This window comes from Stegodyphus dumicola, chromosome 10, assembly GCF_044657685.1.
Source record: "Stegodyphus dumicola isolate Sdum_Otavi_A_Nest chromosome 10, ASM4465768v1".
In the NCBI taxonomy this organism is placed as follows: Eukaryota; Metazoa; Arthropoda; class Arachnida; order Araneae; family Eresidae; genus Stegodyphus; species Stegodyphus dumicola.
Genome location: NC_140777.1, coordinates 40,940,360 through 40,968,155, shown reverse-complemented (window position 1 = coordinate 40,968,155; position 27,796 = coordinate 40,940,360). Strand labels below are relative to the sequence as shown.

At 31.3% G+C, this 27,796-nt stretch overlaps 1 protein-coding gene across 5 annotated transcripts in view; it reads right to left on the bottom strand.

Annotated features, from left to right (window-relative positions):
- Positions 1 to 23,675, bottom strand: part of LOC118201423 (uncharacterized) — a 204,816-nt gene extending 181,141 nt beyond the window's left edge. For 2 of the 5 annotated variants that reach the window (XM_085824880.1, XM_085824884.1), the window contains exons 1-7: positions 23,438 to 23,674; positions 22,929 to 22,994; positions 13,010 to 13,331; positions 12,798 to 12,925; positions 11,051 to 11,093; positions 10,331 to 10,405; positions 8,683 to 8,759 (exon numbers count right to left, since the gene is read on the bottom strand). In XM_085824880.1, the coding sequence (XP_085681006.1) occupies positions 8,683 to 8,759; positions 10,331 to 10,405; positions 11,051 to 11,093; positions 12,798 to 12,925; positions 13,010 to 13,331; positions 22,929 to 22,958 (675 nt within the window). In that variant the 5' untranslated portion in view covers positions 22,959 to 22,994; positions 23,438 to 23,674. Of the gene's footprint in view, positions 1 to 8,682; positions 8,760 to 10,330; positions 10,406 to 11,050; positions 11,094 to 12,797; positions 12,926 to 13,009; positions 13,332 to 22,928; positions 22,995 to 23,085; positions 23,394 to 23,437 lie in introns of those variants that run through there. The other 3 variants (XM_085824882.1, XM_085824881.1, XM_085824883.1) reach the window with 3 other exon arrangements.
- Between the last annotated feature and the right edge of the window lie 4,121 nt (positions 23,676 to 27,796).

Here is a 27,796-nt window from a genome sequence, read left to right as displayed (position 1 = left end):
GGAGAACTTTCTAAGCAAAACTGTCCTGTATCCACACATGGATAATGAGCAGTATTGATTGCAATAACGTTCAGTTCAGAAGTGGCTGTTCAGTTATGAAAACCGTAAGTTTGGAACTCTAGGTAAAATGTCATTCTGGAATCAGACTTCCATTCAAATGTTTTTACCAATTCCATGCAGCTGTTTCAAGACTGTTTTTGACACTCTACTGAAAACACAATGGTTATACATAACTTACATATCATAGCTTCTAAAACTTGCTTGCCTCCTTTCAAGTTATCACAGTTTAAGCTGCAATATTAATGGAAGAATTTACTACCACCTGGGAATGTCTAGACACATTTGATCACAAATATATTAGCTAAATTGATCATAAATGTAGCTGGGCATAAATTAAACATAGTTAATATAATTCAATACCATACAGTACAATTCAATTATAACCCAGTATGTGTAAACTTGATAATGATCTAAGACTAAAGTTTGTTAAAAAAATCATTTCATTCTTCATTGTGCTATGCAATAAATATACATACATAAAGTAATAAAAGCATAATACATAAAATGACAGAATTCTCAACGTATCCAGTTATAAAAAAAATATGAGCTTAGATAACCATGACTGAAAGAAAATTGCTTTAAACATCTAAATTTAATAAAACAAAATACAGTTTGCCACGAAAAAGCTCTGATGTTTCTTCCTAGATGTACCTTGAAAGGCCTTCTGAAAAATGAATTGTATCACACAAACTATAATATGGATGAGCCATTATATTGTAGATACAAAATTTTCTTTTAAACCATTCTCAAGCTTTAACTTCCTCCAAGCTTTGACAAGATCCAGGTAACATAAACTGATACTAGACCTGCCTGAAGGCATATTTAGCGACTTCTCACTAATATTGGAAGACTAGTACAACAAAAGAAGGGTATAAAAGACCCTTTTATTGAACTCAGTTATTTACAAATGGCACGGTCTTATGTGTTTACAATTTCACCATCCACTTGCAATGAACTTTAAGATAATGATAGCAAACTTGTAAATTTATTGGGTTGTTCAGAAAGTAATTTTGTTTTTTGGGGGGAACATGAAAGACAATTTTCGTATAATGAATAAATATTTTATTAAATTATATATTGGCCATTCTGGTCCAACACCTTTTGCCATCTTTCTGGCAGTAACATGATTCCCTGCTCATAAAAGTTTTGGTCCTTCCTGGCAAAAAACTGATTCAGGTGGTTTTTGACATCTTTATTTGAGGTAAAGGTTTTACCATCCAAAAAATTTTGCAGGGACCGGAACAAATAATAATCAGAAGGTGCCAGATCTGGAGAATATGGTGTGTATTGCAGTATGTCCCATTCAAGCTGTAAAAGCTTTTGGCGAGTGACCAAACTTGTATGAGGTCTCGCATTATCCTGGTGGAACACTACACCCTTCCTGTTGGTTAATTCTGGCCTCTTCTGTTTAAGTGCATCATTCAATTTGTCCAGCTGATGACAATAGACTTCCGAATTAATAGTTGTATTGTCCGGTAAAAGCTAAAAAAAAAACGATTCCTTTGAAATCCCACCAAACGGACAGCATCACCTTTTATTGGTGAATGTTGGCTTTTGAAACGCTTTAAGCCAGTTCATTTTTTCTGCTCCATGACCTCTTGCGTTTCACATTGTTGTATATACAACCCATTTTTCGTTCCCCAGTAATAATCCGCTTCAAAAATGGATCATTTTCCTGACGTTTGAGGAGCGAATCACACACGTCAATGCGACGACACAAATTTCGCTCCGTAAGAACATGGGGCACCCACACATCGAGCTTCGAGGTTAAGCCCAGACCTTTCAAGTGGTCATAAACAGTCGAATTCGACAAATTTAACCTCTCACCGATCTCTCGTGTGGTTATTCGCCGATTTGCATCAACTAATGCCTTTATCGCATCTTTGTCAGCTTCGACCGGTCTTCCAGACCGTGGTGCATCTTTGACATCAAAATTGCCAGATCGAAACCTTGCAAACCAGTTCTGGCACTGGCGTACTGTTAACACGCCTTCTCCATACACATCCGTCAATTTTTTTCTCGCTTGGACAGCATTTTTACCTTTTCTGAAGTAAAAAAAGTAAAATATGACGAAAATGCTGCTTATTGCTCTCCATATTTAAAAGGGCACCAACCAAAAACTAGTGCGTAGAATTAATAGAACTTTTTCACACACAAGCTATATAAGCATGATTTAATTTCACACACTGTAATATCAGCTCTCAAGACATATAATGGTTATGTGGCTTAAGTGTGAAGTTGGTTTCGAAAAAAATGTAATTAAGTCCTCTGACGTGAAAAAACGAAATTACTTTCTGGACAACCCAATAAAAGATAAGCTATTAGTTCAAGACTACAAAAATTAATTTAACCTAGCAGGCAAACTCAGAAAACTATACTGGCATGATATTAAACTTCGGCAGCAAGAATGCTAAGCCAAGACTCAGAATTCAAAGAGCTAGTACAAATAAGAATGTGCACACTCAATAATGAAAACACGCTCTGCCTAACTTTTTTGCTACTTCATTTTAAATACTCTAACTAATTTACATTCTGGTGAGGAAACGTAAGAGAAACAAGAAGTGACAGAAAAGACTAACAAATTAAAATAACTACAGCACAAAGTCCGATATCCGGAATGATCTAAAATCAGGGTTCATACACATTTCCTTACATGAAAATTAAGGACTTTAAGGACCATCAAAGAAAAAATTAAGGACCTATCAGCAAACAAAAAAACGAATAGAATAAAGCAATTATCCATACAACAGACTTCATGCTAGTAATTTCACTTTAAGAAACTAACAGAAGTGTGTATTATGCACTATTATTAAATTCAATTTAATACTTATCATAAAACAATTTTGAAAATTAAACTAACTCCCTACAAGTTATTAAGTAGATAACATTAAATTAGGAACATAATTTCTTGAAAAACATGTATAAGTGTATTTTACACTAATAACAGTCAATATTTTAGAGATTTAATGATTATTATTTAACTTATTTGATATTTATTTAAACACAGTCAACTGCTATTATAATCACAATGTAAGAATATTTTGCAGATTAAAATAACTGATTTGTAAACATACAATTTATTTCCTTGGTTTTTTGAAAGATACTAGAATAATAAACTGTACAATAAAAGATACAAAACATTTGTGCTTTTTTTAATTCTGAAATCTTTTCAGCTATTTTAACATCTAATTTATTTATGTCTATTTCTTTTTCTTTAACTATTCTTCTAAGTTCATTTGCTTTGATAAACAAATCAATGTTCCTGCTGGTCTCAGCTTCATCTGCTAAAGCATCTACTTCTTCATTAATATCTTCAATGTCCCTTTGAAGAAATTTTTTCTTCTGCTTCATTTCATATAATCAATTTCTTACTCAATAATATTTATTTTCCTCTTTGAATTTTCAGATTTAGTTAAAGATTTCTGTTCTTCTAAATACTGCATATATTTAGACCTTGCAGAAGCTGCTGCTGATCTCATTTCTTTATTAATTTCGATATTAAGAACACCTCCAGAAAATTTTATGTAATCAAATACTGTGCGTTGAAAAATGTATGATGAGTCACTTAAATTTTCAATTTCAATTGCTTTATTTATAGAGAAGCCCCTTTCCACAGAGGCCTGTCCATGTGACAAGATAAGAATCATTTCCACTATTTTCCATACTTTTGAATAGTGAAAATCATGAAAATAAGAAGTGAGAAATGTGTCAAGGGAAAGATTTTGAGGATCAAAAGTAGAAAATTCATGTAAATTTGTCTTGAACTACTTTGTCTAGAAACTCTCCAAACTGCAGCAGAATTTCATCACAATCATCTTGTAAAACACGTTTATTCTGCATTAATACCGTTAGAACCATTTTCATTTTGTTCTGGGCTTTTTCTGGACTTTTAACCATCAATCGCGAGTCTATACAAGATGCATTTCAAATAAGAGAATAATTTATTGGACATTTAGACATTAAGTGTTGTACCATTGTTAAGACACATTGTTGACCTTCTTGTTTCAATGCAAAACTTTCAGCTAGTGAAATGTCCTTCTTGCGGCATTTATCATTCATTAACTGCTCAGCAATGAATCCCAAATAAACTTTACTTTTATCATTATAACAATTTGGATCATTAAAATTAAATTTATGAAGATTTTCTGCTTTAGTTATTTTTGAATATTCTAGTTTCAAAATTTTAAAGTGCTGAAGGCAATCATTTACAAGTTTTAAGATATCTTCAGCAAAAAAGGGAAATAAGTGGTTTATCACTTTGATAATATTCAAGGAAAGGCATAATATTTTTGACAGAGAGAGAAAAAAATTAAATTTTATAAGAAATGTTTTATCTTTAGTTGCCTCCAAAATATTTGAGAAGGATTTCAATGAATTTTTTTTTAAACTTCCCCATTTCAACTTTTTTAATGTACAGTAGCAAGTCATCCCATATTTCAATGGCTCTTTCAACTGCTGAGACATTTTGCAACCATCGGTAAAAGCAGAACTTCACGGGTAGCTTTTTCAAGCCAGATATACTTAAAAAATTTTCACGTCTTGCAGGAGAATCTTTAAAAATCCAATATAAGGAGGATAAGAATGATGGAATGTCCCAGCCAATGGATGACATACCATGCTTGAAAGCATTGTTAAGAACGTGTAAACCGCATGTCCCTAATGTCAAGCATTGAATGTTATATTCCTTTGTCAAGTCCTGTTACAATAAATCATAAAATTTCCAGTTTACTGCAGGACCATCCATCGATATTTGTAAGAGTTATGACAAATCTAGTCAACACATTCATAATATTTGGATAAAATAATTTCACTTGTTGCATGCCCTATAAATGCAGAAGTAAGGTACTGAGTTCTGACCTTATTTTTGTGATGCCAGTACCTCACATGAATATGTAGTTGCTTCTTTTGATTTGTTAGATTAAGAGTCTCATCAAATAGTAATGTAAAAAACTCAGCATTTTTACAATGCTTTAGTAACAAAGTTTTAAAATAAGGGTCAAGACCAAAATAACAGATATAAGCACATTTCTTTTCACCACATGAAAACTGTTTTGCAATGGAACTATCCGGGAACATTTTAGTGAATAACGGCCCAATATCATCGCGCGATTTAAAAGAATAGTGGCTTTTGATGAACCCAAAAGCCCACAATATTTCTGCATCTGTAACTTCAGATTTGAAAAGAAAAGAATTGATTTTATTATTTTCTACACTTATTGATGTTGAATTAGCAGTTACATCTTTTCCTGAAGTAGATGGTTTTTCTAACTTGACAAAATTCATGATGCTGTTAGAAGAAACTCTGCAGTTGAGAAGGGAGAGATGTTTTGCACCTAAAAGGGGCATTACATGCAATGCATTAGCAAAATTAAGTATCGCATATACACTAATGTTCATAAATTAAGGATAATTCGGAGTCACGCAGAAATCAAACTCTAAGATAAATATATCACCTGTAAAATCACTACACACATCTTCAAGAATCATAAGAAAATTTCAGGAAGTAACCAGATGACACCGATGGTACGTCACAATGAAGAGAGTGATATATAAGGAATACAGGCAAAGAAGTAAAATTGTTCGCAGGTGCTTTATAAGAATTTCAGTTTTTTTTTCAAGTTTTTCATTGCGATGACAATGCCCCAATCATCAATCAATTAACGGAGGGCGAAATCTGTAGTATGGTTCTAAATCCAGAAAATACAGCTACCGATAGTGAAGAAAGTAACAGAGAGGTTACTGAACAAGAAAAAATTTTGATTGACAAGTTATTCGGAATTCTCGACACAGCAATTACAGGACTAGAACAATGGAACTTAATAACTGAACAAGAAGTTATATGTCTATAGTATTAGTCCAAAGTATTAGCAGAGAAAACAAATCAAACAACTCACATTGAAAGAAATGTTTAATAAAGTAAACATATAAATATTAAGCTCTTTTCTTTTGTAAATTTTGATACCCTTTAAATCATAAATGCTTCATTATTTCATAAATCACGATTTCATATTTTCAATTTTATAATTTCTACGTGCCATCTTAGTAGATTTAAAATGATCTAATATCCGGAAAAATCTCAAATCTGGGATCGCCGAAGTCCCGACGCGTCCTGACCTCGGACTTTGTACTGTATATATATATATATATATATATTTAGTGCTATTTGAGATATACATATATATATATATATTCCGCATTATATATATATATAATACGGAATGTATATTTTCAGTTAGACTTCTACCCAATAACTTTAGTAATTCATGAAAGTTAATTTTGCATCTAGTTAATTCAGGAAAATTAGTTTCAATTAGTTGTTTTCAGCTTTAAAAATATTAAAAAATTTTAATTAGTTAGTTGTTTTTAACTAATAATTGTATCGCCATTAGCAAAAATAATGCATTACTATTAACAGCATAGGATTAAACCAAACACTTAATTGTCTATTGAAGCTTCAAAACGTATTTCCGAACTTCACTTTTTCTACCCAATTTGCCCTTGGCAACCTAAAATCGAAATGGAGCCAACAGATTTCCAGCGAAATCGATAACAGACCATCTGCAGAAATAAATTCGTAATCCCGATATCCCATACATATAGTATGTGCAAAAGAGAATAAACTCTGTAGAAGGTGATAAAAAATTAATTTATGGCTTAATTGAAACAAACACAGAAATTAAGCTAAGCAAAACCGTGTAAAAACAAATTGAAATGATAAAACGAAACTTAATTTTCATGTGAATTTTCAGCGCTGACTCTCCCATTCTAGAAATTTCAATTTGTTTCAAAGACCACATTTAGCTTTATAAGGATTGTCATCCATCAATATCCAGTCTTTATAGTCAGCTTGATGAAGCCACAGTTTATTGAAAATGCACTTTCCAGGCATCTCTTTCCTATTGGCGTCGGAAGGGTTGTGGCCTTCCAGGTTGAGACTGCTCTAATTTTGGCAAATATTTTCAGAATCCCCCCTTTTTTTTTCTCGAGCACCTTCATCATCACTTTCACCTCTTAAAAAACTTCCGGCTTCACGCTTTCGTCACTATCTGCCTTAATTTATGGATAACACCTGTTTCGAAAGATTGAGTGAATAGCCAATCAGACACCGATACTTTCGTTCAGGTAGCTAATTTTTTTTTTTTTTTTTTTTTTAAACCTTTTGCAATGCAAATCCGCCAACAGATTGGTTAAGAGGAGTGTAATTTTAATTCCATATTCATGAGAAATTGCAATTTTTAGAAATGATAAGAAATGTCAAATGAGCAAAATTAAGGACCGTTTATTCATTTTGGCCAAAATTAACGACTTTTAAGGACCAAAAATCATTTTTGAAAAAATTAAGGACTTTTAAGGACCGTACGAACCCTGAAAATCTAGACCTCAAAGCCACCAGCAACCAATTTTTTTAAGGATTATTTTTGGAGTGGGATATCTATTACACATGCACATTTGATTTCCCCCTCATAATAAAACATGCAGAGTCCTGATTCTTAATCTCACTTCAGCACTAAATAAAATACCTCATTACCAAAAAAATACTCATTTTAGCATAAATTTGTGTGATCAATAATTTGACTCCGTAGTTGCATATCTGCTTGGCATACATCTCAAACCGAAACATTCTACATAGGAACATGATTTTACACCAACTAATATTTTATATCCTTGATGCTAACCTGGCAAATCATTATTTATTATATTTTCTTTCATCACCACGTTTATCAACACATGATAAATTGAGTGATGACTCATGCAAAGATGCCTAAACAATACTTTTTATATTAGTAATTGAATAGCAAACAGTATTATCCGATTACAGATTTATGTTAAATGCACTAAAAATGTTGACAAGGAAAGATTTAACAAAAATTTCTTTCCATATGCTAAAAATAGATTTTGTTAATGATACTCATAGGACAAACGATTATATTTAGTGCTATTTGAATTAAGAATAACTGATTTGTTATTCACATAAAGCCAGAACCAGCGCCAGATCTCGCATGGCCGCAGAATTTAGAGAAGAAAAGGAATTAACAGAAGTTTTTCATTGCGATGACAATGCAACAAACATCAATCAACGGATGGCGAAATCCGTAGTATAGTTCTAGACACCAAAAAATACCGCTACCGATAGTGAAGAAAGTGACAAAGAAGTTATTGAAAAAGAAAAAATTTCGATTGATTAGTCGGAATTCTCGACTTATATCTGTCTATAGAATTAAGCGGAAAGTATTAGCACAAAAAAAAACAAAAAAACTTAAACAACTTACAGTGAAAGAATTTTTAATAAAGTAAGCATATAAATATTAAGCTCTTTTTGTTAAAATCTGGAATTGCCGAAGGTCCGGGATCTCAGACTTTGTACTGTATTAGTAAAAATAATACAAACCTGATAGTTTTAAATATAGTATTCAATTTCTATCTTAATAAAAATACATAATTTATATATAAATGCTAGAAGTGCACGAAATCTTACAAAAAATGTAGGGATAATGTAAATATTCCAAATTGGATGGACATGGTTTAAAATTTATAAAAAGAATCTAGAATTTCCTATGCTATACACATACAATTGTATCAGATTTAAAAAAAAAAAAAAAAAAAAAACTTAAAATTACTAACCCAAGCACTCCTCTGATATAATAACTGATAAAGCATTTGCAAAGTTTCATAATCAGCTTGTTCTACAGCTCTTACAACTGGAAGAATAAATAAAACATAAGAAAATCTAAAAAATCGAACAATATAAGAAAAGTTTTAGATCTAATTTACTTTTTAATACACTCTGCCACAAAAAAAATATATGCACTGTCATACATTGTTTTATGCATGGGTTCTGGATATATATTTAATACTTAGCATGGACGTGAACGTAATGTGGGCATATCATACAACATACATTTAATGGCATGAACACTTTATTATCACACGAACAAAACAAATAGTTTACATAAAAATAGAACCATATTTATCATTATGCTGGCATACAGCACGTTACTATCACGTTCTCCTCTCTTCTATTCTAGGTCACGTGAGAGAGGCGATGCATGCCGTTCGGCTAAACTGTGCAGGCATGGTCATCACATACACCCAAAAGAAATCCAGCCACAATTATGAAACTCAGCAGGAATGTAGTCTGGTAAGAGATAAAAGATGCCTCTGAGACATAACCAGCACAATACGAACAGTTGTCGATCTTTGAGAAGGGGCATATATTAGGACTTAGAGAAGCAGGTTGGTCAAACAGGCGTATCGACCAACCACCTCGGTTGGAACAATATGGTAGTTGCTCGGTGTTGCCAACAATACATCACAGAAGGGATAGTCTACCATTGCAGAGGGTCAGGGCATACCAGGAACACAAATAAGCATGAAGATTGTGCAATAGGAGCAGCCACTTTCACACCAAACAACATCACCAGCATCAATTTGACGTCATTCACCAACTTCCAGGCATCTAGTGATATCAAAGGAAACCATTCGGAGATGACTGACCGGTGCTGGTATACACTGTCGACACTCATTAAGACACCTACCACTGACCTTGCATTACAGGCGAATGGATTTTTGCCAAACTCAGGCAAGCTGAAGTGTGACCAACTGAAGGAGTGCAATCTTCTGCGATGAATCCTGATTAAGTCTCAGTGCTGATGATCAATGCATACACACGTGAAGGGGGCAGGCCAGCGGTCTGATATGGCATTTGCTGTGGAGCAGTATACGGCGATTACACAAGTGTGACAATGTGGGAAGTGCTTTGTTGGGACACATGATCACCTCTAGTCATTCTTCAAGACTCACTGTTACGTGGACATTTTAACACCGGTTGTACTGTCTATGCTATCAAGTCCCCCATATGCCATTTAGCAACATGACAATGCTCATCCACATACTGCACGACTCTCCCAACAGCATCTTCAAGGATAGGCAACAGAAGCCATCCCGGAATATTGGTGAATTAACAGTCCAGGTTGCAAAGATTATAGCATGATCCTCCACAGGAAGTCATAAGTACTGATTTGATATCATGCCATGTTTTGGCTCATATAGCTGCCAGGGGTACTACTATTTACTGACTTGTAACAATTTCCATGCCATAACTTCTTAATAAAACAATCTTTTGTTCTCAATTTGTAATCATTTGTTGGACAGAGTGTATAAATTCAGTATGAATTCAGTAAGATCGACATACTTATTACGACATAATATAAAAATTTAATTATAACTTGTTTATTAGGTCATAATATTCCATATACAGAAGTCAGCATACTTTTACTGAAACGTGACAACGGACATCCTTTCTCATCATTAGCAGAATTTGAAGCTTCATCAAAACTAGCAGATGCTGAAAATATGAAAAAATGAATTGTAATAACATGTGATAATCATATTTCTTTACAACATAATCAGCAGATATAAAACAATTACTAAAATTAAAATGAATTTTAATTTGGTCCTGCAGATATCACATTTTTGCCCTATTAACACACTCAGCCACATTTACATTTTCAATTATTAAAATTCTTAAAAGAAATTTTAAACCTAAGAAAGTAATTCATAATTAAAAATTAACACAGCGACTTCCCAAGAAAGTGAATAAAATCTGTTTATCCAATGCATAACACTGCCTGTATTACTAACTTTAAAAATTTAATAGGCCAAAATTCTGAAATTTTCAGATATCTACAGCTTTACAACTATGGCTTAACTTTTCTCATTTACTAAAAGTTAAGTTATGCTATTTGCAATTTTACTTTTAAGCTAAAAGAATGCTGTAATTATATCATAATACATGATTTAACATTTATTTTTACTATTTCATAATTATCTTCTGCAAGAGAGAGGATACAGAGGGACACAAATACTTCGAAGAGTGGCTTTCTTCAGTTTAGAAAACAAACACAGCAGCTAACATTTTAATGAGAATTTACATTACATATTGCACAACTCAATATTCATTCTTACTCATAATTTAATATTTATCACTCACTATTTGAATACAGGAAATCTTCAATATAAGTTTTCTGAAGCTCCTAGCAAAAGAAAATAACAATAAGATAATCAGTTAATTATTCAGAAATAAAAAAAGAATAACATTGCTACTCCAATTTAACTGAAGTGCTATTTAATGCAGATAGTAAAATGTAAAGCAAATAAAAGAAAACGTAAGCACCTTCTAGATGGCTGAAGCTCTTATAAACGTTTCCCCCCCCCCATTCATAACCTACTGCAGTACAACAATGATTAATATCCAAATGAAGTAATCTTAAAATTTTCTTAAACAAATGTATGAAATATCTAAACTAAACATTTAAAAAAGATCAAACACTTCTGAAATACCAAAATGTCCTGATATTCAAAGAGTAAACAAATAGCTAAACAAAATGCGACTACTACAGTATAAGAAATTTTCAGTTACATGCAGAAATTAATAAAAAAATTACGTGAATGAAGAAAAAAAACCTCTTTTTAGTGTTATTCAATATCATATTCTCCAAGTGATGAAATACTATGTGTAAAAAAAACTACCAGAGGGAGTGACTCTGAATGACAATAAAAATAACTAAGCATGATTCTTTCACACTAGGTTATCCAGTCCTGAATACAGAATCGTTAACCTCCTCAATCTCATTTTTCTTGGGAGATTATCTGAAATGCTATATTACATCATACTCCCATTAATCTAAAGCAACAGCTCTGTGAACATTGAGTCAAAAACCAATAAATCTAAAATATCTGAGAAACTAATACATAATTTAAATGGCTAGCATAAAAGAGCATATCAGATATATAACAGATGCTTTTCTCAGATACTATGTTTCTTTCAATCCACCCAAATACGTTTTCAAATACAAAAGTCCAGAAATTTCATATATTACAAAAAATTCTGAAATTTTCTTGTGCTGAAATGAGAAGATATTTCTGCGATCTTGCCAAATATAGTTTAGTTTACTTAACTATGGCAAAGGACTTGAAGGCTAACTGCCTAAGGGGAAGGATGCCTTCGTGGAGGGTTTCTAAGGAAACTGGCTCATATACACAATGCATATGGGGGATAATCACAAAACATTTTTCAGATAGTCCATTTTTTAAGCCTGATTTGTGATCTAGGTAGGTACATAAGTTTAAAGAAAGTGCATTGAAGGCTTGAAGCAGTTGCCTTCATGGCAGACCTTTCAAAGGAAAAATTGTTTGTATTCATATTACACATGAAAATATGAGAAAATTATAGATAAATAGTATGTTCAAATATGGAAACTGAAAACCTAGGTTAGCTTACATATACGCAATGACATTATCCAGTTGAACACAAAATATTTCATAGCCAAATACAACAGCAATGTCACTTGAAATATTAAAAAATAAGAGCAGATTAATAAAAATTTCAAAAAGTTGCAAAAAATTATTTGCACATTCTATGTAGCAGCTTTAAGTTCCTTCATATGTTGTTGTTGTCTCGTCCATGTTACGTGTAACAATGGTTGCCAGAGCCTACTCCAAAGACAGGTTGGATTTTTATTTTCCCACCCCCAATTTTGAGGGAGAGCACCCGGGGTGGTAGAAGGTTCCTACACATATTTAATTAATAAGAGTATTCTTAAAAATGTATATCACTACCAATTATAGTTTAATTAGAAGTGGAATACATTAGTGGTAAAACAAAAACATCACAGCTCTCAATTCATTATACAACATACAGAAAGTTATTATTATTATTATTATTATTATTATTTTACCTCTGTGTCCATAATCTCATCTTTTATAACAATATTAGGATCATATGTATCTGAAGAATCTTCAGCTGCTGGTTCATTAGCAGCAGGTTCACAAGCATCAGGTTCATCTAAATTACTCTTTGAAGCATCTACAATTTAAAAAAAATTTTTTTTTAAGAATTCTTTAATACACCTATAAAAGAAATAGAAAGTTACTTTTAAACCGTTCTTACCAGAAAACATTGCATCAACAGCTCTAGAATCCCTGGAATTGCTAGGGGAACTGCATAATGTATTTGCTACCCCTTGCATATCTTGAGTTTCATTATTTGATTCATCTACACCAGCTTCATATTCTGAAATTTTAGTCTGGGAGGAATCCTCACTTTCTTCAGGACCCTCATATAATTCTACAGATACACTATTAAAAGGAAACAAATTTTCATCAGTTTGTTCTGTATTTTCTTCTATGTCTGTTGCTGCAGAAGACTGCATTGTGTTTTCAGGAGAAGAATCTTCACATATTGCCTCGCCAACTGGGCTGCCTTCTTCAACCTATGGAAATTAAATTGATTCTTTAATACTGTGAAGTATCAGCCTGGAAAGAAAAAATTGCTTTTTACCTCATACACCTCTTTTTTCACCCCTCAGCAATAAAAAAAAAAGTCTATCGAGCAAATTTACAACTTATCAAACATCATTGTTTTCTTTCATCTATTAAACTAGAGAAAATATTTATTATTTCATATAAAATTTTAATGGAATATAAATTTTAAGAGTAGTAAGTTTTTCTGTATGTAATTTCAAATTTGTAAATGACACATTTTTTTAAAAATAAGAAGCTAGTTCCAATTTGCATGAAAAGTTTAAAAAAGGTGGTCACAGACTTTGATTCTGCAAATACTTCTCCCCCCCCCCCAATGGCACACACTTGCTTATAATGGCATTGACCACTACTAAGGCCAAAAATTGTGGCCATTTTATTGTGCAGGCACCTAACAGACGGCCACCACTACCTTCCTATGAAGGGACAGATAATTTTACATTCATGCCTTTGATATCACAGTCATGCTCCCCTAATCACTAAAACGTCTGGACAGCTAATATAAATTATAAGCATATACTTCCAGTTACAAACCTTCTTAAAATAAGGCACAAAATTTTATGAAAAAGATTTAAATATAAGGTGAACAAGTTCTACAAAAAATTAACCCTGACTTTTTACATGGTCTTTGTTTCTAATTTCCAAATTGTAGAAGTTCTAATTTTTAAATTATACATTATGCTTTATATACTTAAAATTAAAAGCTTCATAATTTTAAGTGCAAAATCTGCCAAAATTTTCAGTCAGTTACCAATTTAATTTCAATTTTTTTTTGGGGGGGGGCAAATTTACACTGTAGATATAAAACAAATATCATGTGTTTCAATTAATGGCTGCATGTTGGTAAAACAACCTTCATTGTGAAATTTTTAACTGGTTTCCTCATAAATGTTCCATTTGCACTTCTTTGCTAAGACCATATTAAAAAAAAAAAAAAAAAAAGTTTTCTTTTTAATCAAGTTCTCCCACCCATAGTGTTTAAAGAATTTTTCTTGAGTAACTTTGTAATTAAAATACACATATAAGATCAATATTTAAGGAGAAGAAGTCTGTAATAACTTTTATGGTGCTTTATGATTAATTATCTGATTATTATCTTGTCAAAAAGGCACCAAAAGTTTCACGAGGAAAAACATGTTGCCAATAAGGTTATATGGCAGCTGAGGTAGCACATCTGTTTTAGATGATGCACAATGCCAAACTACACATTGTCAAGTTTGTGAAATGCTTCAATTCTATCCAAAGAGAAAACAGATTGCTGTGAACAGGGGGGCAAACAACAGCCCCCCCAACGAAATTTTGTTGAGAAAGTAAACATTTTATTACTCATGTTTCTTTTTTTTTAGTTTCAGTAATTGATTGCTCTTGTAAGGAATTTTTAGTATACTGCTATTTTGAAAATGTCTGTTGCCTTTGATGCATTTCAGGAAAAATTGTACACAAGGTTGCAACTTTTTAGAAGGAGTGTGTATTGCAGAAAGCACCACTTCTTTCAAATACGGTGTATAATTAACACATTCTTACACAACTGAGTATAATGCTAGCATATATTTTAGAAGTTCATTTGGATTCAGCAATAGCCTGAAATACTAACTGGAAAAACACATAAGTAAATAAAACTTGTTGCAAAACTGCAGAATGCCACTTAATCTGGTATCTAATTATAAGATCTAGTACCTAGTTAGCATCTGTGTCATGAAATGAAAAATTTAGTGGCACAGATATTGCTAATACTATAATACTTTTAGATATCACAATACTAATTTGTAACACTAACATATTAGTCACAGAAATTCTTAATACCTGATTTCCTCGTATATTTTACAACATTTTTAACTAATTTCACTGTCCGAAAATCGAGAGAAGAAAATTAAGCAAATGATTAAATTTCGGAAGGATTCAGTTACAGTAAGAACATAAATGAAAAGGTAGCCATGGATAAACTACAGGTAACTATCACAATACAGTGCAAAGTTCGTAATTCGGACATCCATTATCCGGAATGATCTATAATCTGGACCTCAAAAACTACAAACTTTTTTTTGTATGCTTTACGCATGCATACTTCACTTAAAGTTTTAATGAAAGATAATGTATCCGTATTATTCTTATTATTCTTCCCTCCAAATTGTATGTCTATGGACATGGGAATAGTGCACACACTGAAATGCAAATATAAAGTAGCATTTTTAAAATCTATGTTAAATTTCTTGAACAATGGCAGTTTAATGTATAACGGATGGTATAAGCTAGGCTAAAATTATCTTTACTGATTCTAAGGCATTTCAGTTAATGTTGCAGATTGTGCTGTTCCTTAATCTTCTATTTGGGTCCAGATTATTATTTTCTGCAGACTGTTAGAGCAATTTTATAAAAATTAAGCTTGAACTTTCAATTATGTCAAAAAGAATTTCCAATTCTGGGGCTCCCAAAGGATCTACAAAGCGAAAGCATGTTTCGATGTTCATCAAACAAAAAGTGGAATTGCTGCAAAAAATGGATAAAGGCATATCCATCTAAAAATTACACGGAGTATAACATTGGAAAGTCAACTGTATATGACACAAGCAAAAAGAAAAAGGAACTTTTTGAATTTTTTGTGGATTCTGACACCTCACTTGCAATGGAATAACAAAAGAAGGGCTTGTTATCCTATAAGTGATGACTGAATGGGTCAGACAGCATCGCAGCGAGCGCGTGCCATTGGTGGGTCCAATGCTAATGGCTCAAGCCAAAATATTTCATGAAGAAATGAACTTAAACACTGAGTGCACATATTCGACAGGTTGGTTAACCAAATTTAAAATCACCATGGTATAAGACAATTAAAAATTTCAGACAAAAGCTTCAGCTGATACTGTAGCTGCTGAACAATTTGCAGATGAATTCACTGAACTCATTAATAGTTAAAAGTTATCTCCATAACAAATTGACAAAACTCATGAAACTGGTCTTTTCAAGCAATATTCACTGCAAAATATCTTGGCAACCTCTACAGAAAAGGCTCCAACTGGTGTCAAAGATTCCAAAGCAAGACTAACAATTTTAGCTAGCCCAAGTTCTGCAGGAATGCACAAATGCAAACTTTTCGTAATCAGAAAACATGCACGACCTCAAGCATTTAAAGGAGTAATGATTTTCTCCGTTATATATCGTGCAAATAAAACAGCACGGATGATGATTGATGAATGATTGGTTTGAAAATCATTTTATACCCGAGGCTCGGCAACATTTGAATTCGGTTGGTTTACCTGATGACTCAAATAGTCCTGATTGTTGACAACTGTTTGGCGCATACTTCACTTAAAGTTTTAATGAAAGATAATGTATCCATATTATTCTTATTATTCTTCCCTCCAAATTGTATGTCTATGGACATGGGAATAGTGCACACACTGAAATGCAAATATAAAGTAGCATTTTTAAAATCTATGTTAAATTTCTTAAACAATGGCAAGACTATTCAAGACGTTTTGAAATTTTTTAGCATAAAATCTGCTGTGTAGAGCATCGGAAGATTGTAGGAGAATATGTCTCCAGATACGTTAAAAAATGCTTCGCATAATTTATGGCCAGCGACCATATTTCATGGTGAGGACGATGAAGATGATAGCCGCGAATTTGAAGATTTTCGGACATTGCAAATTAAAGGTAAAATTTTCCAGTGATTGAATTTTGTAAAGAATTGTGGAGAAGCGGTAATAAATGAAGATGATATAACGGAAGTTTTTCATTGCGACGACAATGCCCCAATCATCAATCAATTAACGGACGGCGAAATCTGTAGTATTGTTCAAGATGCAGAAAATACCACTTCCAATAATGAAGAAAGTGACAGAGAGGATACTGAAAACAAAAAAAATTTCGATTGACAAGTTAGTCTGTATTCTCAACACAGCAATTACAGGACCTGAACACTGGAACTTTGTAACTGAACAAGAAATTATGTCTGTTTATAGAATTAAAGAGAAAGTATTAGCACAAAAAAAGAAGCAACTTAAACAACTTACATTGAAAGAAATGTTTAATAAAGTAAACAAATAAATATTAAGCTTTTTTTTTAGTAATTTTTGATACCCTTTAGATTATAATTGCTCTTTATTTCATAAATTACGATTTCATATTTTTAATTGTATAATTTTCTGCATGCCATCTTACCAGATTTAAATCGATGATCTATAAACCGGGAAAAGTCCTTTTTAAACAATTTTTGGCTGATCTTTAGAATATGGTAACTGGTAGTTTGGCGACATTTTGGAGGCGATAAAGGTTACTACATGGGACTTTGGTAATAATGTGAGCAGTACTCAGTTCCGATTACGCATTATTTTGTGTGAGGGAAATGAGAGATCATGGGATATTCATGTGATATTAATGGACAAATTACGGTTCTTTAATCGGAAAAGGGGGGGAATTTGGAAAACTATCTGTGGCTGTATATTATTTTGTATTAAGCTTCATTGTGTGTTGTGTGAAGTAAGGTTGAATAATTTTGGGATTGTATGGCGCTGTCTAAAGTGAATTCTAGATTTTTAATGCGTTTGTGTGATAATTCAAAAGAATTGGTTGAATGGTGCATGAGTGTAGGTTTAATTGCGGATAAGTATGAATACCCAAAATGTGGGAATGAAATGAGATTGTGTGAAAGGAAGGATATTACTGATAAGTTTGAAGGCGGTGCAAGAAATCTGGTGAAAATGGACATTTTGTGAAACGGAGTGTAAGGAAGGGTACGTGGTTTGAATTTTAATTTTATTGAATCCATAATAAAAGTGTACACCATGTAAGCAAGATTCTGAAGAAGATTAGGTAAGTTAGTATTTTTAATTATTTGAGGATATTATTTTTATGCATTGTTCTAAATGTAAGGTGGAAGTAAAGTAATTTGGTATTATTGGGAAAATTGTTATTAGCAATGATTTAGTTTAAAGTAATTAGGATTGTAAGCTAATTTTTATTAATTTAATGTATGTGCTTATTTATATTTTAAGTAGTGTTTTTGAATTTAATTATATTTTAATTAAATGAGAGTTATTTTGTGAATTTTATGTTTGTAGGAATTTGGTATACGTTTTAGTTGAAGTAAACGTGCATGGAAAGAATTTCTGACACAAAGTATTTGTAATGTTTGCGGTATGAATTCGTTGGTGACGTTTATAATATAATAGATAATTTAGAGGTAAAAGTTTTTGGATATTTTATTTATTTTATACGTGGAAATGTTCATATTTGGAAAGGGTATATACTTTTTCGTTACTAGGTAATTTCATATATGTTCTTTTTAACGGGTTTAAAGATTCAGAAAATTGTCATGCATTTTCGTGAAATTTTTCTAATTTATGAGAAAAAAGCAGTGTACATGGATATGGTGAAGAGTGTGCGCAATGCCATTTTTGTGCAATTCTGGGATTTTTTTTTTTTTTTTTTAAGTGAAAATAAGTCGACGTGTACATGGTTTAGTGATATTTTAATTAAATGATAGTTATTTTGTGAATTTTATGTTTGTAGGAATTTGGTATACGTTTTAGTTGAAGTAAACGTGCATGAAAATAATTTAAATATTTGACACTAAGTATTTGTAATGCTTGCGGTATGAATTCGTTGGTGACGTTTATAATATAATAGATGATTTAGAGGTAAAAGTTTTTGGATATTTTATTTATTTTATATGTGGAAATGTTCATATTTGGAAAGGGTGTATACTTTTTCGCAATCAGGTAATTTCATATATGTTCTTTTTACTGGGTTTAAAGATTCAGAAAATTGTCATGTATTTTCGTGAAATTTTTCTAATTTATGAGAAAAAAGGAGTGTACATGGATATAGTGAAGAGTGTGCGCAATGCCATTTTTGTGCAATTCTGGGATTTTTTTTTTTAAGTAAAAATAAGTCGACGTGTACATGGTTTATGTGTATGTGTTATTTTGAAAAACGCGTAAGGAGTATGGTATTGTGCACTTTTTCCCAATTTTGCAGTGAATATTTGTCATGATTAAGCAGTTTTGTTAGATAAAATTTCTAGCATAAGTGTAATTCGGCTAGTAGATTGTTGGAAGAAGTGTTCAGTAAATAAAAAGAAAAGAAACGTCTTTACTTCGTGAAGACAAAATGGCGGCGGGAGAAAAAAAAAATAGAGGGTTGCTGTAGGAGAGTTGGTCACCAAATTTTCGCCAAAAAATCGCGAAGTTACCATAATCTAAAGATCAACCAAACTTTTTTTAAAAAACGCTATCAATACCATAAATTTTACATAGCTCTTTACGAGCTTCAGCCACTTTCTTGCCTTTATGAAAATAAAGAAGTAAATCAAAAATGTTTATTTTTTCACTCCATGTTAAAACTGACTGTAAACTAAGAGTTGTAAACAAAAATACACAAAATTTGTTTGGAAGCTAACACTTTTAGGTTGCGCAACCTAAAAGCATTATCTACCAAATCTCAAAAGAAAAAATTATACGATTGGCAGAATAAAAAACAAATATAATGCTATCTATTTGTGCAAATCGAAATAATTTTCTTGCCAAATCAATACTTCTAAGTAACTAAAGAAAGGAAGACAATTTAATAAAGATTATGTTTATGTATAATTCAGCTTCAATTCTCAACTCTGCATAAAAATTAAAATGGTACTTTCTGATTACCTGCATCCCTAGGAAAAAAAAAAACTGCCAAATCACACGAGAAAAATGTTTATTTGGCTATCTTTAAAACTTTTCCGTTCATAAATAATAACAAAAAGAAAAAAACATTTTATATGGAACAAATTTTTTAAGAAAAAGCAAAATTCTGATTGGCCAATATTTACTTTTTATAGCCAACAGAGGTTCTAATGTTGAACTGGGTGCCCTTTCGATTGGTCACTAATTTTGTTCAATTCTGGCGATGAATAACTTTGTTTTAACCTTGTATGACATCCTTTTTTCTGACCTTTTTTCTAAATGAAACTAGATCAATATGTACGTGGAGAGCGCACAGTGGCGAGTTTGTGCAATTCTCCGATGTTTTTTTATGTGAAAATAGATCAATGTGTACATGGACACCGAGTTTGTGCAATTCTTCTACTTCTTATTTTGGTTTTGTGTAGCGGCCATCTTGAAATTGTATGTTCCTGGCGGCGATCTTGGTATAAAAAAAGATTCGTCAAAAAAACAAGGAGCACCCCAATTGTAAACTTTTACCCCAACATACACTGCTCAGCTAGTCTCTTTAGTAAATAGAAAGAATGGAAAATTCATGTGTACTCAGTTTATGTATTCTGCGCATGCGTAGATTGGTTAATGTGTCATGTATAATTTAAAATAATCCCGAAACATTGCAATTTCACAAATGCTGAAATCAGGGTTTCAGACAATAATGTAACATTAAAATGAAAGGTAGTCTATTATGTGAAAATGTGTTCCTCTGCAGTACATAAAAAATATTATGTATTTTTAAGGCTGCTTTCACATGTCAGTTTGTTTCAGAAGAACAACTGTTTGGAACAATTTTTCTGGTTTGTCGCAACAGCCAACCACCATAGATCGCTTTGGGGTTAACACAGGGAAAACTGGTACCCCATTGCAAACAAGCTGATAGCTGATTGGTTGAAAACGAACAACTTGCAATTTTTTTGGAAAGGAAGGAAAAAGTTGTACGTCTTTCTTCAGTAGTAAAGCAGGCAGAAAAAGGTTAATCTTTGGATTACAGTAACTTGGCGATTTTTTGGCAAAAATTTGGTGACCAACCCTGCTACAGCAACCTGCTAGTTTTTGTTTGGACGCCATTTTGTTTTCACGAAGTAAAGGCATTTTTTTTTTTTTTTTTACTCAATATTTTTTCCAACAATCTGCTAGCTGAATTACGCTTATGCTAGAACTTTTATGGAACAAAAGTGCTTAATCATGCCGACGATTAGGTGCGAAATTGGGAGAAAGTGTAGAATCGCAAACTGCTTGCCGCATTTTTAAGAATTGCACATACACGGTATCCATGTACACATCGACCTATTTTCACTTAAAAAAACATCCCAGAATTGCACAAAAATAGCATTGCGCACACTCTTGACTTTATCCATGTACACTGCTAAAGTCCTAGCTAGTAACTTTTATCGCCTTACCAAAATGTCACCAAACTACCTGTTACCGTATTCCAAAGATTAGCCCAGAAAAATTGTCCCAAATAGTTGTTCGTATGAAACAATTGATGTGTGATATGGGCCTAAGAATGCAGTAAATGCACAATTATTTATAATTAAATACTCAGCATGAGTTAAAAGCAATATTATTAAATAAAAAAAAATTAAAACATCTTTCATAACTAAAATATCTATTTTGGTGGAAGTAATACTGGACTGTTTGCACTAAACTGTAGCAATGCCACATTTTGCTGAAATTATACTATTTTGATAAGAGAAATGAGAGTTAAAAAAAAAAAAAAATGGTTTTTAAAATAACAGCATCATTAATGCAAATGGACTTTTTTGGTTAAACAGTATTACCAAATAAAAAAAAAAAAAAAAAAAAAAAGCATAATTAAACATTAAAAATAAACCTACTCACCTGCAAAATTACTTGAATCTACTTATTATAGTAGCTTACTTACCACTTAAATTAATTAACAGCAATTTTACACTAATCAACTCATTTTTTTAATGGTTTCGCATTGACCAAGTATTAAGGAACAAAAACTTTGATAAGTAAGAATTAAATTAAATACTTAATTTGTATTTAACATAATCTTTGTTATTTTTGCTTAAGAAAATTACAACAACGTGAAATACCCAGATTTATAAGAAAGAACTCTAAAAAAAGGTAAGCAAAAATTAAGCTGTAAAAATCAAAACTTACAACCAATTTCCTAATTCAGAACAAAGAATATGCAACAAAAATATAAAAACTGCTTCCATAATTTAAATTCAATAAATAAGTGTAGAAATACACAAATTTACTTCATTAAACTCAAAATTTTAATGTTTCTTAATACTAAACTGCACCTTTCAATATAAAATTTTAAGAAACTTCAGTAAGGTAGCACAAATTTTAACAAAAGAAGCATAAAGGTAAAATACAATACATAGATATAAATGAGATGAGAAAAACAGTTAAAATCACACACTAGGATGAATAAAACTGAATTAAGGAAAATTACAAACTTTTATGAACTATTAAACTGTTATCTATCTCAAAATTAAATAAATAAAATAACTGCCAATTGTAACAATATACTCAATATAAATACAGAACGTTTTAAATCACATAAGAAAGTTTAAATTAAATTAGCAGCTTTAAGAAAAAACAAAAAAATAATGTGTATTAAATACATAAGCTTATATATAGAGCTTGTAAGTACAATTTATATCTTTACTATTAAATTTACAAGCCTCCCAAACATGCTCTAAAAATTCTCTTACAAAGATTATTTAGGGCACTTAGTTTTGGTTTAAACCCAAATAGGAATATAATTTAAAAACTTTTCTTCAAAGATATGTAAATCGATAATTAAACTATGAACGAAAAAACTGCATAAATATTACTATAAATGCAGTTTATGAAATTTATGATAGTGCATACCTCAGTATCTGGTGGTGGAGTGCAGCTCATGTTATAAGCCAATACAATTAAACAGTCAAAACAAACCTGCAAAACAGATTATTAAAAAAATTATAGTTATCATTTATTATTTTAATTAATTTAACACTATTTATTTGTTAAAAATGTGTATCCGTACAAATAATTGGATTTAAATCGCAGCGCTTTCACACATAAAATAAGCATCTGCTGCAAATTCCTGATTACTGTGCTTTCATGAAAACAGTGCCAGTCGCCATTTTGATCCCTCAGTTGGGTATCGAACCACAAGCACCGACACAAATACAATAGAAAATATTAATTCACAACAATATCATAGCGTTACGGATATATAATAAGGCTAGGTGAAACGGACATTCATGATTAGCACATACAAGAATGAATAATTAACAAATACGGTCTAAATCGGACAATTTCACATTGAGCGGGAACTGCGAAACCACCAACTCGCCGACACCGCAAATCAATCGCCCAGCTACATGGATACTAACCTTATAAAAAGTTGATTTAACAAAATGCTCGATCTTAACACCGATCACATGTACAAAACTGAGAATAAATAAATCGCAATGCAAGATATCTGTGTTGTTTACAATTCAGATTATAGAACCTTTATATACACTTCACTGATACTACCGCCACACCGTGCACAGCTCTCGAAACACAACAGCCAATAGCTTCTCTACAGCACCAATAAGGAACATCGATGTAGCTCACAGCGTTACGTCACCAAAAAGAATGAGGCGACGTGCTTGCGAGCGAACTGTCGAGGGGTTTCCTTCGGTTCGGTTCTCGAGCTGTAGGTTCTTGATCGGTTCAATGCGGCGAATTACGTCTACTGTATTTCTTTGGAGCGGACTTTGAATATCGCGCTTGTGATCCGGTCCATGCGCGTAATAATGTATAAAGAGACTTATTTTGGATATGATTGTTTCTATACTCAAGACGACTTAATTACTTGCTTTAAAGAAAGAGAAAAAACATTTTTTTAATAAATTTTTTAATGATGTTTCGTTATTAAAGGTTTTTTTTTTTTTTTCGTTCATTAAAATTTTAAGTTAACGTATAGAGTTTGCAAAGTACGTTTGTTAAAATTGTTTCTATATCACTTTATTTCTTTTTTCAGATGAAAAAAATAATAAAGAAAAGTTTCTTTACAGCATAAAAACAACTTCTTTGGGGTTGAAATTAAAAAGGCTGAAAATAAATTTTAATTTACTAATATTACTTAAACATTGCGCACGCTTCCTTTAGAATTAGGATACGTTCAAATTCTACATTAAAAAGCTTTATTTCATTTAAAATATGAACATGAAGAAACATTATGTCCCAAAATTATTATAGTATGAATAAAAAAAATGAATTAAAAATATAAAATACATTTAAAAATGTAATACCATTTGATGCATACTAGTATGTTCTTGAGAAAATTAAGACATTATCTCTAAATTACCCCAAATAGCAAATGATAGCTTATGAATTCCAAATCCAAAATTACGGCAAAAATTTCTGCAAAAAAAATTTTTTTTGTTTAATTTTTAAAAAAAATCGGAAATTTTTTCTGTTTTTATATTACGGCGTTTTATGTGTTACCTTTATTTAATAAATATCGTGTTCTTCGCACTTAAACCACAAAATGCAGTTCAACAGCCAAATCACAAAATATTTAAAAGAGCATATGCTTAGAATTTCTGATACAAAGTCTCGCGCACTGGAATTTTTTTTTTTTTTTTTTTTTTTTTTTTTTTTTTTTTACGTTTTGTGTGTTACCTTTATTTATTAAATAGCATGTTCTTCGCACTTAAGCCACAAAGTTCAGTTCAATAGCAATATCGCAAAATAATTTTAAAATGAGCATATCTTTAGAATTTCCGATACACAGTCTCGCGCCCTGTAAATAATTTGCCCCCCCGAACAGTGTTGCCATTGCTCGCTTTGAAATCGTTGAGTTTCTTAATCAAAAACTCATAAATGCTCTACAAAATATGAAATAGATAATAAAACAAATTCCAAATTTGGACTTCCAGATGCCTATATTCGGATGGAAACGTACCTTATTCAGAATGTGATGGCTCTAGGTGCCGTTGTTTTATCACAATGCGACAAACATACATGCATTTATGCAGATTCTTCCTTATTTAATTTCTTTAAATATAATACAGGGCTCTAATATTTGGTGGCAACAATTTGAAAAGTGAACCGACACTTATAGTGAACCAACGCAAAACGCCGAAACGAAATTACTAGTCCTTCTGGGCAAATTGCCCCTTTGAACTAACAAGAATAAAGAAAGAAAAGGTACTTTCATGTCACAAATGCTACTTTAGTTAACCTACTTATAAATTAACACAAATAGTTGCAATTTAAGAAGGTGCACATTTTTATTATATCTCAAAGTTTTTTTTTTTTTTTTTTTTTTTTTTTTTTTTTTTTTGTTTTTGTTTTTGTTTTTTTTCCCCTGTCCTTTTCTTTTTTATCACAACCATACACTTTCTCTTTAGATTGCAAGAATCGTAGCCCTTGAAAAATTCTGTGCATTAGAAGTTCAAAAAATAATTTTATTAATAATAGCTATAAGCTATCCGTTTCATTTGAGCTAAAAAGGAAACAAATTAACTTGCAAGCGTCGGGCCCAAAGTGGGAGTCAAACTCGTGAAATGTACAAATTTCATGTGCTGTATTGCCTGTTAGTTTATAATTACAAGAATAAATTGTAGTTTCTCTTTTTTTTTTTTTTTTTTTTTTTTTTTTTTTTAATACGTCAGATGCCTTTGTAGCTTAATCTTTCCATTTCTTGTGTCATGTTACTTTAACGCTGCCAAACTCATTAATCTGTTGATTAATGCTCTATTTTGTTGTGTAGCTCATTTCTAGTTTTGAGAGGTAATGCTAGTTCCTACTCCATAAAATCTTGAACTTGTCTTTCAAATTACGTTGCAAATCAAATGAAGTATATAACGATTAAAAAATACTTAATTCTTTTCCTTTTTTATTTTTAAAAGTATCTAATTCATAGTTTTATAAAAATTTATGTCATTTCTGTAAAAAGGGGGGGTATTGACATAATTCACAATGTATCTAATTCATAGTTTTATAAAAATTTATGTCATTTCTGTAATTACAGAAATGTATATTTAAGGCCAGAAGCAATATGTCCGAAAAGAATGCAGCCATTCTAGATTTTAAAATGTATATTGGATTAAAATCAAAAACTGAAATCAAGAAAATATAATTTTTTTTTAATTGCAATCTGAGAATTCCAGACTCATTTTAAAAGAGTTAATCAACAAAATAAATAAATAAATGAAATGAGATAAAAATTTCTTTAAAATTAAATAAAAAGTCTATAAGGCGTTTTATTTAATTCTAAAGAAAGATTATAAGATTTTTTTCGGTCACCGAAAGAGGCTCTTTTTAAGTATAAATTCGTTTATCAGTAGAAGTTATAAATTGAAAATTTAGAGTAGGTAGAATAGCTAACCCTTATTAGTGTACTAGAAGAATATATATATTTAGACTAAAATGGGAACATCATATACCTATTGTTTATTTGAAAAGTGAAAAAATATACAACATAATTTTATAAACAAAATATTTAACAAATATGTTTTTCGTATGATATATCATAAATTAAATACACTTTGATATAAATCAATCTGATCAAAAAGTGAAAAAATAATATTAAGAACTAAATCTATTGCTTTTAAATATAAATTAAAGTGAATCAAGGTAAAATCTTGTTTCGAGACTTAATAGCCTTTTGGGATTAAAAATATTAAAACAATTAAAATATGCAATATTATATTTCCATGTTCTCCTTTACTAAAAGCCCATCAGCAGCCAAGCGGTAAAATTGCTGACTGTTGGTAGTTTGACCTGTGTTCGATTTCAGGCGAAAGACATGGGTGCTTTCGTGGTCAAGTTACATATGGGGATACCTGATACATACGTTATGAGCCGTTACTCAGTTTTTCGTAGAAAATCCTCCATGAAGGCACCCCCCCCCCGTTAAACATACTAGCGTGCTTTGTCATAATCAAAGTAAACCAAACTTTTAAAAAATACTGTTACTAACTTGTAAAATTACATCTTCACTATTAAATAAAATTCAACTCAATTTTAAAAGCTCTAGAGTTTGAATCTGCATTTCTTTAACACACGTAGGATGGTATAAATAGAAAAATGACAAAATATTGAAAGAATATTTTACCGCTTGAGTAAAATTAAAGAAGAGATACAAATCACTGCTATTTATACATTCTACAAAACTTCATCATAAGCATTCAGTTTAATTTTGGATGCAGATTTGGATCCAATGTAAGTTGCTTCTTGAAACAGAGGACAGCACAGTATATTATGTTCATCAAATATTTAAGGAAATGTGCTCGAATATAAAGAGTTGGTTGCTTATAGATTATTTGTGGTTTTCAAAGAATCTTTTTATAAGATAGTTAAACGATTAGAAGTAGGAAACCATACACATTTTAGAATATTTAGATCGATAAATAAAATTTTAAACACTTTAGTCAATATTTAATCAAGTGTAAAAATCGAAGATGGATAAATGTTTACTTCTATTAACTTAGATATATGATCAATTATATCAATAAAAATGTCATAAATAAGTTAATAAATATAATGTAATAAATATAAATGTCATAAAAAAGTTAATAAAATAAGGGGGAAAATTAAATATTTTTTATCGATTTGCTTTACTGATTTACAATATACTTTGAAAGACAAATTCATTTTATACCCCAGGAATTATCAATAGCTTTCTGAAACAGAATTTAACTTTGTGCTGAAAAAAAAACCCTCTACGAACGAGATGCGTTCTGCAAGCCACTAGT